Source organism: Mixophyes fleayi, chromosome 4, assembly GCF_038048845.1.
Source record: "Mixophyes fleayi isolate aMixFle1 chromosome 4, aMixFle1.hap1, whole genome shotgun sequence".
NCBI lineage: Eukaryota > Metazoa > Chordata > Amphibia > Anura > Limnodynastidae > Mixophyes > Mixophyes fleayi.
This window is the reverse complement of record NC_134405.1, coordinates 106,674,676-106,689,007: the sequence shown is the minus strand read 5'-3', so window position 1 is coordinate 106,689,007 and position 14,332 is coordinate 106,674,676. Positions and strand designations below refer to the sequence as shown.

Here is a 14,332-nt window from a genome sequence, read left to right as displayed (position 1 = left end):
ATTCCAGTATACTGTCATAGGTCCTATGTAGAGGAATTCCAGTATACTGTCATAGGTCTTACGTAGAGGAAATTCAGTATACTGTCATAGGTCTTACGTAGAGGAATTCCATTATACTGTCATAGGACTTACGTAGAAGAATTCCATTATACTGTCATAGGTCTTACGTAGAGGAATTCCAGTAAACTGTTATGGGACTTACATAGAGGAATTCCAGTACACTGTCATAGGACTTACGTAGAGGAATTCCAGTATACTGTTATAGGTCTTACGTAGAGGAATTCCAATTTACTGTCATAGGTCTTACATAGAGGAATTCCAGTATACTGTTATAGGTCTTACATAGAGGAATTCCAGTATACTGTTATAGGTCATACATAGAGGAATTCCAGTATACCTTCATAGCAAAAACATATTTCCCTGCTATCTTTAATTCTGATATACAGTTAAAAATAATAATAGCATAATGCAGTTTAAATGTAGCTTTTCATTAATATACCTTTAACCTTGGACCTATATGCCAGTGCTGTTCCACAGACTGAAGGGGAGAAGGTCTGCATTGTTACTGCCATGAAGCCACACAGTGTGCATGGTTACATAATTGTCATCTGGAAGAGGGCATGAGCACATAGCTCTTAACAATTCCACGTTGTTGCATACTTTTAATTAAGTGTGCAAAAAAGAAGGGGGACCACCCTTTTTTATTAGTGTGGACTTTGGCAAGTTTGTTCCAAGGCGTATTAAGGTTTGTCATGGTGAACAAATGACAAAAGCATGAGCCAAAGTGTTGGGTCATGGGGCGTGAACCCTCTCGTGTACAAAACAAGGGCCTTTGGAGACCTGACATCGGGGAAGAGCTGAGTTCTCCATGCGTCAGTGGAAGTATCTAGTTGACCGTTAAGCTGGGTCTTCCAAGTTTTAGCCACCTGTTGCTGGAGTCTGATAATTAAGGGCACAGACTTCAGGACTAAATTAAGATGGGAGTTTCAAGATATGTTATTATTTTAACTATTTAGTAAAGATTACTTAATTAAGCAGTGTATGCTATACAATATACAAAAAAGGCTGATATCAAAAAATTTCCATTCTTTCTATATTTAAAGATTTTTGTGCCTTCAGTCTCAATTTATTTCATGTACATTTATTTATTTATTTATTTTAAAAACGAATAAAAGCCAATTATTATTAGTATTTGTAGTTTGAGTTGCAGAGAGTACAGACACAGGGAATGAATACAATTATTATTTTCATAATCAAGATAGAAATGTTTTTCCCCTGTGAGGTTAAATTGGCATCTGCCTTATTCGGGGTTTTGTTTGCCTTCTTCTAGATCCACACAGCGACAATTTATGAACAAATGAATTTGATGACATTTTTAATCCTTCCCTACTATGTAAATGGAAAATTAAGAGATGTACTTGTAGTTAATTGTACCTTCACATGCAGTGCCTCTGGACCTGGCAAAACCTTTTGTACAAACAGGATCTGTGACAACAAAGACAAAGTAATTACAGTAGTTATAGCTATACAAAACTACAAGGAAGAAAGTACATTACAAGTCATGGAGTGAAAGTATGTGGTTCTAGAGATGTTGTGGAACTATAAACCTCAGAACGTTCTGGAGATTTGTTTAGCTAAAAAACAAGCGGAGAGCCAGTGGTTGCCTACGTATGTCACAGATTATCAATTAAAATGAAACCAGAGTTAAAGTTGAATTTATTTCCAAAGAATAGAGGTCTAATATATTTTGACAAACGCCACAGAGCAGACCCAGAATTGCCAAAGATACATTGTTGATAACACCTCTATTGTAATTTCAATCACTAGTTTTGTTCTACTACAATGCGACTAAAGATTATCTACAACAATAGGAGTGCATGGAGCTACAATGAGGGGCTTAGAGTAGGGAACATAGAAAACCCCGGACACAGATCTATCATGACATTTTCCAGACTATAAATAATAAACTTTACTTCTTTCTGGATACCAAACCCAGTAAACTATTATATTACAATGGTGTCGCTTCCTCCTAATACTATTAATACTGGGTTGATATGGGTTGACATCTAGAAAAGAAATATTCAAATAAAAACATATTAATTAGCACAATGGGCACTGTTCTGGAAAAACCAAGATACGTGGCCTGACCCATCTGTATATTGTTATTCAATAATAAACACAGAGGACACCTTTCCTGCAAGATCTGAAATCTAATGAAGGGCCACAATAGTCCAATGCACTGAGGACAAGCAGATTAGGCTACCTTGCATCCAGTACCCATACGGCATCTAAATGACTCAGCCGGTACTGGGTCTCGTACGTCAGAAAGCATGCGGCATGATAAATAACAGGTGTGATAGGCAGATTGGGGGTCATCTCTGAGTACCACCCAAGCTGCTCTTGCTTACAACATGATCATTGTAATTGGCAGCAATATGTCATTGTTTAAAAATTCTTCCACATCAATAGTAAGGTAAATATAAGATGAAATGATTTAAAAAGCTGAGAAAGTTCTAATTAACAGAACACAAGATTACCTGGTTCACAAGGTAAACACGGACTTCCCCAGGCTGCACCTAATGTTGAACAGCACTGTGATCTCAGAGTGGCTCCGTTTATGTTTATTTCACATCTGTCGTTTACTATGTCTTTCCAGCATGTACCCATTATGGTTTCTATGGAACATAAGAAAACAAATCACTGTGTAAAATACAGTCCTGGTAAGAAACATGATGGGTGTTGCTTAAAGTCTTATATAACATACTGCCCTAATCAAAATAACCACTTACATGCAAGTTCTCTAAAAACTGAACTGAAAGCAAAGAAACTAGACTTTACAAATGTAAAATGTATGTCATCTATAAGTAACAAGTAATTTACAATAGTCACCAGTGATTACTCACCAATGCAAATTGTCTTTGTCTTATCCAGTGTACTTCCAGTGGGACATTCGCACACAAAGGATCCTGGGATATTTTTGCATATGCCATTGATGCAGGGGTTGGATTCACACTCATCAATATCTGAAATAAATATAATGGTTCTCTCAGTTCTTTCATTTGTTTGGGATATGCCAACCATAAACAAGTTGGAGCTTCCATAATTTTGAAGTACACAATTATAACCAGCCAGTATATGACAACAAGCTATGTGATATCTATTTTTCTTTATCATAACCAGTCATGTCAAATCAAACTTTAACTAATATAATAAGCTATATGAAATCAAGCAACATAACTATCCATGAGAGATCCGCCTTCTATCAATATAACCAGTCATGTGACATCCTCCATGATGCAGCTATGTGATATTCACATTCTCTTGCCATAACCAGCCATGTGATATCTGCTACCAACAATATAGCAAGTGTGATATAAACTATCCATCAACATAAACAGATATGTGATATTCATTTTTCATCGCAATAAACAACCTTTATGATATTCACCATCCAATAAAATAGTAAGCTATGTGATATAAACTATCTATCAACATAGGCAGATATGTAATATTAATTTTTCTTTTCATTGACCAGCATTGTGATATCCACCTTTCAACAATATGGCAAGCTATGGTATATAAAAAAGGCAGATATGTCATTTACTTTTTCAGTCAAAGTAGATATTTGATATTCATCATCTATGAAAACTAGGAAATGTGCTATAGTCAATTATTGTAAATGGTTAAGTGACACTTATTATTATAAGAAAATATGAAATTATTATTAATCATCATCATTATGTGAAATTTATCATCTGTCTGCAATACTAGATTCATGATACATAACATAACCATCAACATTAACTAGCAACACTAACTCATAATATTTGTCAACAGCAACAGGTAAAATGATATATAACAGTTTTGCAACTGTATTTTGCAGTATTTGCATGCAAGTGTGTTACCTTCACAAGTTTTAAGGTCAGGTTTATAGACAAATCCTTTCGGACAGGTACAGGAGAAGCTTCCTGGAGTGTTCCTACATTGTCCATTGTCACAGAGCAGTCTGTTCAAGGCACATTCATCAATATCTACAAAGGAGAAAGCACAGAACTGTTTTAGTCATGTCCCACATTAGGCATTACACCTGTATGAAATGTTATACTGGACACAGTACACTTTAATTCTAAGCTGGCAGAGAACATTGCTTCATTCACATTTGAGCACTGTTAGCACATACTTAGAGGGTCAGGTTTCAAAGCTCAAAGTGCAACTTAAGATGAGATGTCATTTTATATTCGATTTGTAGTCACTTTTTATACAATACAATCCACTGTATTTAGACAGTAAATCAAAATAATGCATGCTTAAAGGGCACCTGACATTTCTGAGCTAAAGTCATTTTACAGAGTACTTTGCATATTATGTAAGGTCTACTGCCTTGGACAGAGCATGCCATATTTCCCCATGTGTTAGGCAAGTGTCGAATGTTCTCTGTGGAGGCAGACCATGCTCGCGGCAGATTGCGTTTGGATGACAAGGGCGCTATTACATAGGAGCAATTCACAAGATGCTATTTAAAAAAGACTTCTTCCCATTAATGACAGGTCCTCTTTAACACAGAGACAGCTAGCCAATGATCCTAAACAATGATTACTGGCAATTAACATTTGGGAGCCTTTCTATGGATGCCAACAGATGTATATCTTCCCTGACCTATTAAAACCTCCTAGTGGCTCCTAGATTTCACTGAGTGGTTCCTAAAAGCTACATCATTTTGTTCACCGCTAACTAAAATATGACACAATGGGAGAGAATGAATGAGTACAAATGTACATTTAACAAGGGTGCTGTTGTGAAGTAGCTGCCTAAACCTGCTGTTTATTCCCTATGATTTATTATTAATAATGCAAAAGAGAAATGTTGTTACCTTGGTGATAACATAATACATTTGTATATAATCCCCCTTCTCTGTTCTCGTCTGTTTTTGCTTATGTCTTATTTTGTTCTGACAGTAACTTGTTTACAGACTGCACCCTACTTTAAAGACGTATACAAGTGAACCACCAATGTGCGTTCCCTTGCTCCAGATAAGATACCCACATGCAGAAAGTTTACTGTCGTTGTTTGGCCTCCGAGCCTGAAGACTTTGCTACCTACACTGCATTCTGTAAAATATCTGTCTTCATTTGAAGTAATTATGATTTTACTGTCAATGTCAATATGAACACTGAAAAAAACATTTTCATTGACAAGGGTTCAGATATTGGCTAAATGAGAATATCAGCCTATACTTCATACTGACTGTATTCATATATATAATACGCCAATTATAGTACCACAAAACCATCAAAGAGAAGAGCAATTATGACATGTTACCAATGCAATTCTTTCCAGTACGGTCCACATCATATCCAGCATTACAGATACATTTGTAGGTTCCATGGAGATTTTCACAAATTCCATTAGGACATATATCCGGATCCAGGGCGCATTCATTGATATCTAAAAAGAGAGTTGAATTAATTCTGCACACTCACGTTTTGGCAAGGTGGTTGTAATCTATACTACATGCGACATTCAGTCAGTATCTGTAAAGTCAATTCCAAATGTAGGATATTGCATGTACGATAAAATATTCTGTTTCATGCTTCCAGCAAACTAAGCTGATATATCTTACCAGGATATTACTTCTGGCAACTTTCCTGGACCCAAGAATGCTATTTATATACAATATGTAATTACACTGTTTTGCACCGAATGGATTCTTTAATTGATCCTTTTTAATTACTTTCTTATGGGCAACGGGGGAAAACAAACTGCATAGTTTGTTTACGTAAACAAAACAGTGGCTGAAAACAAATGGTTTTAATCAACAAACTGTATAAAATAGTTTTAAAATAGCAATGCTTTTGTTGTATATGACAAATAGTATAGTGGAGCATAACGGTTAATCTTTCATTTTAAAACATTGTTCAGTTAAGATCTTTTTCCTGGCGGTAGTGTCAGATTATAATATTGCATGCTGCAGAACAGATGTCTTCTTCTACCAGATGCATCTACATTAAGACAGAAGTGTCAGACCCAACCTTATATTTACATGTCTATTTACATGCAGTAAAGTCAATTTATAAATGGAACCCAGCAAAGCTATTTATTTTTGTGTTGTGTTGTTTGCGCAAAGGTGACTGTTTATACTGTCATGTGCATAGCTTAGCGGGTCAAGACGGGGACAACTGCAAGGCTACATTTTTATTCCTTTGTATGGGTTAGAGGTAGGTGGATTGGGGTATTTCTTGTTGAATGGGGGATAAGCACTCATGCACCTCGTATTGTGCCTACATGCAAAATTAAGATTTTGCTTTGCAGAAATACATGTTTAAATGTTCTTCAGGGGGTAAAGAGAGCAAATTTATGAGAGCATTACAAGTTAGAGAGGTGGCACATGGCATACAGTCACGGAACCTAGCATTACAATGTACTACCTAATATTGCATATTACAATATATTTGGAGACTGGTGCAAGAAATCTGCAGACCTGTCAAATGGTGTCCATACTGGCACTGAGTGGTGTGCAGATACAATGAGCACTGGATCCACTAGTTGGTTACGTGGGTGAACATGCAGGTTTTCTTTTTCTGCATTTGTTAAACGGTCTTTAAAAATTTGAAACGCATTTCAGCACACTCGTCTGGGTAGTACACAGTGCACTGGTCACTGCCATCCAATGTATGTTTATATTTCACTGCAAATGTTTTACAACTACAGGTGATCCACTAATGTTTGGCGTATATTTAAATCAAGCATTTGATGCATGTTTACAGGGTGAACAAACCTGAAATCCATCCCAAATGGATTACATTTGATTTAAAGTACAATAAGCACATATAAATGCAGACTAAATACATTGCAAGACTGTTTTAAACACATCATACAAAATGAGTGCATGCGTATAGACGCGCACTGACATCCATAAATATATACCCTAAGTGTAATTAAACCATAATCACCATTGTCAGGGAGGTCAATAATAGTCCGGGTAATGAGGAGAAATAATATTTTGGCTGAAGAACCCACTTAATTCTGGTGGCAATTTGGAGCCTGATAGTTTGAATAGATAAAGTATTCATTTCTAATTATGTTATTTATATATAATATTGTTGTTAAAATATAACCAACATGTAAGAAATAAGGTTCACGTACAGTAAAGATGATATTAAAATATTTCTAAACATTTGTTTGATTGGGCACAATACTTTTGAATAGCTATAAAACTAGTGCAATATGAAAACATTTTAGGATGTTATGTTTCTGATCTTGTACATCTTTCAAGGAGGTTAAAAACCCCTGATTTAGAGATGAGTGAACCTTTTTAGTTCACTGCAGATTTTGCACGAAAATTCTCATTTCGCACAATCCAAACAATTCTGCAGAGTGACATATTTTGCACAGATTTACATAGTTTCCATCCTAAGAGGAAATGATGTAAACAAATCAGGACATTCTTCCTGAAAGAGTTTTTCTAGAAAAACTATGTAAGGATCCACTCACAGCAGTTCTATTCATCTGTATAAACCTACTGTTATACAATTTACTTTACAAACATCAATCCAGTTAGGACCCAGGTTGCCGCAATCATTCCATCCACCGCAGTAGAATTCACATAGCTTTAATGTGTATTGTAGAGAATGTAAAGAGATATGTAAATATAATGTTGGGTCTGACACTATCTTACTGTAAATGCATCTGGTAGGAGAGGACATCTGTTCTGCCTCAAGCACATTAAGGTTGGTTCTCTTCTGGAAACTTTTTATATCAGATGATCAGGTGAGCTTCCAGGAAGAGACCAAGGCCCTGCTCTCTATAGTGCATAAGGAAGCAGGGAACCTGATCTTAAGCTAGGGACACACTACAGGGTTTTTGTCCAATAATCGACTCAACCAGCCGACATACGACCACTTGTTCAAAAGTCGGGTCAGTGTGTGTAGTGACACGATGGTCAAAAGTCTACCCAAATGGACGATTGTTGCCTCATTTGGTTGGTAGTACCGTTAAATATTTTCATTCCAATCTCGTTTCCGTCGTGTACTGTGTATAAACTTCCGACCGATCCACGTTGAAATTACAGTCATTGCTCACGACAACATGGCTGTAAAAAGTCGCTAAAGGGACGTCCGCTCTTCCCTTTATCGTCTAAAACAAGGCTAGTGTGTATACAGTCCATGGACCGAGCGATCGGACCATCGATTGCATGTAAAATCGATCGGCATAAAAAGTTGTTGGAAAATTCTGTGGTGTGTACCCAGCTTTAGCGAGCAGTGTGTATTCACCTGCTCTCCTAACTCACGGTCAGTCTCCTGCTGCCTGATTGCCTCTGCTCGGCTCCCCCATGCTCTTAGCTGCAGTTAGTCAGCTACTGCTTCAAGTTAACACCACAAAATTGCTGCCCCCATGGTATGCAGATGACATTTCCACATAAAAGTATGTTTAAGTTGGTCCTGTGACAACATTTATCAAATTAGCACTAGCAACATTTTCATACAGTAAATGTAAGTTATTGAAATAGTAAATGTGAAGAAAAAGTATTTACCTTGCATCTCTGACTTCTCAAGGACAACAGCCTGCCAACTTTTACTGTATGCCCTCACCCTACACCTACATTAAGGTCTACATACGCTGGGTGTACGTGCTAATACTTCAGATTATTAGTCATACATACCAGATCCTGTAGATGTCATTCCTGTGCCGCTGCTGCATAATGCTTGATACTCATCTAAAAGTACAGGAAATGCCATTGGAGCCGGTTATTAAGAAAACCAACAATACAAGAATATACTGCAGAAAAATAAACTTGTAAATAACATTAGCAAATAGGGTTTTTAAGGAAAGGCATGACCTATATGGGTCTGTTCTCAAGACTTTATAGAGCGGTTTCCAACCACATTTTTTATTCAACCTTTTAGGCTTTTAAAGCATCAACATGATTATGTTTAAAACATGATCCTGTAAGAATATTTTTGCACACTCCACTAAAATATTTCAGCTGACTGAGGTATAATACAATCTAAAAATCAAAATCAGCGGTCCTCACTAATCGGCTCATGGGCCGCGTGCGGCCCTCCTCGGCCCTCAGAAAGTTATTAGTCGCAAGCATTTTAATGCATGAGGCAAATCTGACTGCAGCACAGCTTGCTCTGCACGCTGTCTGAGTGCTCCGAGAAGACATCAGGCAGGATGCTGTGCTCAGAGAGGAAGTGGGCTCATATTTACTTACTTACTGTCTGAGCAACATAGGAGCAGAGTGCGGAGCGGCAGCAGAATGGCCTATTAGTAGAACGTGAGTACCACTGATCTAAAAGAGATGCACCACTCAACCACTAATCATCAGAGATTAAATGCATCAAATCATGACAACACCCATGGTGGATGGTTTTTCCCCCCCAAATATGCACAACCCTTATGTAGTAGAAAGGTAGGTGTCTTTATCCTATGGTCCCAGGTATTATCTTGACACAGTGGCTGCTTAGCTCCGAGGAACTGAGTGATCCAGGCACAGACAACCGCTGGCTGTCCTTAGAGCATGTCCAATGAGGTGCTCCCTGTACCAAAAATTGACATACCATACTTATATAGTGGGATGAACTCTCTATAACCAACAGTCATTTCCATCTGAAGAATTCCACCTTCTGGAAGCCATGCAGCTATGATTTTGAGGTATCACCGCTGGAGGAGCAGATAAACTGCCTGCGGTCCAAGGCTCAACTAACATTCCTATAGGCTACTTTTCCTTCTCAACTCAATGATGTAAAGACATTGCTGGTATTATTAGGTACTGCATGTATAAGAGGAAGCAATGCATGTATAGATGAGAGACATTGCAGGTATTTTTGGACAATAAACATATTTGGGGGACAATCCTGTTATGTGGAGCACTCCTAGTATGTGAGAGGGTAATGCTGATATGTGGGGACACATGCGATATGTGAGAGGGCAATGCTGATATGTGGGGACACATGCGATATGTGAGAGGGCAATGCTGATATGTGAGGGACACATGGGGTATGTGAGAGGGTAATGCTGATATGTGGGGACACATGGGGTATGTGAGAGGGTAATGCTGATATGTGGGGACACATGCGATATGTGAGAGGGCAATGCTGATATGTGGGGCCTTGTCTGTGTCGATTTCTCCCTGTGTTTTCGTGAGCTTCCTCCGGGTGTTTCCTCCCACACTCCAAAAACATAGTAGTAGGTTAATTGGCTGCTGACAAAATTGGGGCAGGGACTGATGTGAATAACAAATATTCGCTTAGATTGCTGTGGAATTGGTGGCGCTATATAAACAAACAGTGGTGATGATGATGTTCATTGGTATGTGTGGCAGCACTGCTCATATGTGGGGGGAAGATACATTTGGGGAAAACTGGTATGCAGGGGGCACTATTATTTCGTAGGACTTAATAATGTTATATCTCTTGCCACTGCTTACATAATACATTGGAGACTTTGCTATGACAATAATGCGGATAATATATGCTGTGGATGTTTTTGCTGATGTGTCTGGGGCATCTTTATTATAGTATGCTGTTGGCATTAATGGTATAATATTTTGTGGGCCAATAAATTACTTTCTGTTAATCTTAGTCCATCAGAAGCACCATGGGTTGTTATTACTGGTTCAGTCTTGATTACTACCCTAGACCATGTTCTGCCAAAAAACAGCTCTGCCCCCATATTTCTGGGGTAAGTTACACAGTGAATCTTTCTAGAGGTGTAATTTACAAGTTAACATGCTCCATAGCTGTATTGATTAACATTCTATTTGCACACTATAATAAAACATTTTTTACATGATTAAAACTCATGCTTTCATGTAAAGTAGATTATTTACTAAAGCAGCTACAGCTGACATACTTACAACTTTAAATGCAACCTGTAAAATAGAATTTTGCCACTATGATAAATAAATAGAACTAGGACTGAAAAATAAGCACAGTTATGAACTACTCCCCCAGTACATTCAAGACTTATACTGGCTGTTCAGGGACAGGTGGTACAGCGTCTAGTGGGGGAAGGATTTGTTGTAACACACATAGTACCTGTTACAATAAGCCCCTCCCTCATAGTGCCTGCACCTTGTTAGTCTGGAGATTTACATGATATACCATGTAGATCCTGTATACAGTTGTATAGAGTGTAGACACATCTCACTTAGATGGACTTTCTACTTACATGTATAATGAAGCAAGTTTGCAGTTATCAGACTTCAAGCAGTATCTACAGTCCACTAATCATCTTCCGCAGAGCTGATTAATGTGCTGCTCAGTGGTTTAAGCCTCTTACCTGAACTTTTAGCAGGGCATGGTTGGCATGGCTCACCAAAAGCAAATTCAGTGTTGGCACAGCAGCACTCTGATTTAGTCACTGCACCCAGTAGTGGCCGAACGCACTGACCCCTCTTGTAGCCACCATAACACGTGCTCCTCATGTGAGTGTCTGCAATAGAATGTGTGTAAAGAAAAGAATTGACGGCAGGGTTCAGTTATAAACATTACCTCATATCACTATCATTATACTGTTCAATTCTATGATGACAACAATGCCTATTGCCAGCATATTTAGCTGTTCTTGTTTTCAAGTCCTGTAGTGTGTGTAACTAGATGGTGTACCGGCCAGCTCTATTTACCATATCAAACCGTCCAACCGCTGACAGCTCTGTCCCGCACGCTGCATCATGGACCAACATCACTCAGTGCTGGGATGTTAATGCTGATGGTATGAGAGCGTTGAGGGGCTGCAGGGGGAGACGAGGTGACCAACCCATAGCTCCCTGACCAGACAATACTATTCAGATACTGACTGTAATTAACTGTATCACTTGAAAACAGAGGAAGACATTTCACACTTTACTGTCAGAGTACTGTGAAATAAAATATGAGATGGGCATTCTCAATATCAATTCATCATGTTTAGAGAAAATAAATGAGGTAAAACTAGTAAAGTTATATATTACAGCAGATGTTAGTTTACACACCGAATAGTAGAAATGTTTTATGTGCTGAATGGTAACATTATACAGCTGAAACATCCACCTATTATGGAATATTCCAAGTAAAGAATGGGCAAATTAACCAATTTGTTTAGAGGTTTTAAAAGGCAAATCTACCCAATTTTGTTATTTACTTATTTATTTATTACTTATATCCCTAATTAATAATGATTTGCAAAATATTGTAATTATTGGGAGCTGACTTGTGGTGGACATAAAGCACATTATTTTAACATGTTTATATGTCTACAGTAAACCTGTATAAAAAAAGAAATTCAAAGGTAGCCTGGACTTCCCCCTTGCTTGATTCATTTACTACTAGGCATGCATTTTTCTGTGACAACTAAATAAGAACCCTAGGCAAATATAATATTTTGAATAACAAGTCCCCTAACTAGCCATGTCCAGGGCTCCTCCAGTTCCGACTGTACTCAACACTGCCTTGGAATGTTAATGGTCTGTTCTCCATGGGCCGATGCCCTGGAGAAATGTGAAAGAATTAAGCAATAGGTGAATTGTGCTGGGAATGCTAACTGGATAGGTTGCAGTGCTGTCCAATAAGCTTTCTCAATTCGCTTCATCACTTGCTGTATTTATTCAAAATTCTCTAGTCTGTTTAACCCCAGAGAACGAACTGGAAGCTAGCCGAGGCAGTGGTGAGTTCAGCGGGAACTACAACGGGTAACTGACCCCTGACAGTTCTTGTTAGTGGGAGGTTTATTTTAATACGAACTGGTTTGTCTTAAGTTCGTCTTTAATACATCTTAAAAAGTTTTGAGAACATTTTGGAAACCATCAGTGCTCCTAATAAGTTGATATGCTGTACCACTTTCAGACAGCAGAAAACATATCAATTATTTGCAAATCATCTTATTCTTCTACTGGGGGCATTAGAAAATGTTGATGGATTTGTCCAGGAAACAAGAGGACAGTGTGTTACAGTGGATTATTTATACTTGGCATGTAAACTGCCAGAAGTGTTTACGGCTATATTCCATTTATATCTTACCTACACACACGCGGCCATCAAGTCCAACGGCAAGACCAGGGAAACATTCACACCTGAAGGAACCATCAGTGTTTACACAATGGCCATTCATGCAGATTCCTGCTATTTCACACTCATCAATATCTGGAATGATAAGGACATACTATCATTATACATAATATAAATATAGGTATCCCATCAATTCAAGCAATAAAACTCAACAATGACTGGGTGGTCTAATATTATATGATGTCTCCATTTTGTTATTGCTGTGTACTCAGTGGTAACAATGGCAATAAATATAAAATTCAACCATTTTAAATAATGAGTTAAAAAATAATGAGTTAAAGCCACAATCCCATGAAAAAATAAGGTATGTTTTTAACATGAATCAATGCGGGCTATAAGAGGAATCTTGCTAATAAACAATTTTCCTTGGTTAGTTCCTTCAAGCTGCTATTATTATGACTACCATGACAACCACAGTCACATGGCACATGATGTTGTGGACAGAGAGGCTCCTGTACTATAAAGCCTTCTCACTTCTTCTCCCTCCTCTGCCATCAAAATGACCATATAGGCTTTCCTACACAGTACACAGCACTGAAAATGCAGCCTACTTATCAGTCCTGATGATTTGTAGGAGAACAGCTAAGAAAGATAATGCAGACGTAAAAGGTATTTAACTTGCTCTTTAAGAAAAACGGTGTTATGTGGGATTCCTGCTTCAATATGAGTCATTACTATTCAGGGCTGCAAGAAGCAGATGGGTTACTTGCTTTTGCCACTCAAATGTGACTGCAAACTATCTTGCTAACGATAATATTATGACGCAAAGCAGACACATTAGATGTGAGTAGACAACAAACCAATATACCAAAACAACTGCACATTAAAATTAGTTTATGATCTGGTTGTATTACACTGTATGTGGTTTTTAGCTTTGTAGCTACAGTTAATCATTACAATTATAACAATAAATGATGTACACAATGTTACCATGTAAACAAGCTGGACGGCAACACAGAACAAATCTGTGCAATGTGAAACACTGCTGACCTTAAAAGGACAAAATGAGTATGAAACACCTCTATTCCTTTCTTTAATCTCTGGCTTATGGCCACAACACACACTCGCAATATCCAAACTCACTCCAACTGTATTTTATTAATAGATTGTAACTTTAAAAAAAATCACTAGAAGAGCTCTCAAATCTTCAGCATTTATAGACACCAAAGAGAACATATTATAATTAGTAGGAAAAATGAATGCTGCCAAAAATAGGAAGAAAAAAATTAAAATGTATAACTTTGCAACATCTTTAGTTTCTCTTAAAACATATTTAATTGAAAATC

At 37.7% G+C, this 14,332-nt stretch overlaps 1 protein-coding gene across 3 annotated transcripts in view; it reads right to left on the bottom strand.

The window, feature by feature from the left end:
- Positions 1 to 14,332, bottom strand: part of FBN1 (fibrillin 1) — a 192,673-nt gene that overhangs the window by 69,634 nt on the left and 108,707 nt on the right. For all 3 annotated transcript variants that reach the window (XM_075207977.1, XM_075207978.1, XM_075207979.1), the window contains exons 16-23: positions 12,999 to 13,121; positions 11,284 to 11,436; positions 8,660 to 8,713; positions 5,320 to 5,445; positions 3,906 to 4,031; positions 2,904 to 3,023; positions 2,538 to 2,675; positions 1,435 to 1,485 (exon numbers count right to left, since the gene is read on the bottom strand). In XM_075207977.1, coding sequence (XP_075064078.1) covers positions 1,435 to 1,485; positions 2,538 to 2,675; positions 2,904 to 3,023; positions 3,906 to 4,031; positions 5,320 to 5,445; positions 8,660 to 8,713; positions 11,284 to 11,436; positions 12,999 to 13,121 — 891 coding nt within the window. The remainder of the gene's footprint in view (positions 1 to 1,434; positions 1,486 to 2,537; positions 2,676 to 2,903; positions 3,024 to 3,905; positions 4,032 to 5,319; positions 5,446 to 8,659; positions 8,714 to 11,283; positions 11,437 to 12,998; positions 13,122 to 14,332) is intronic.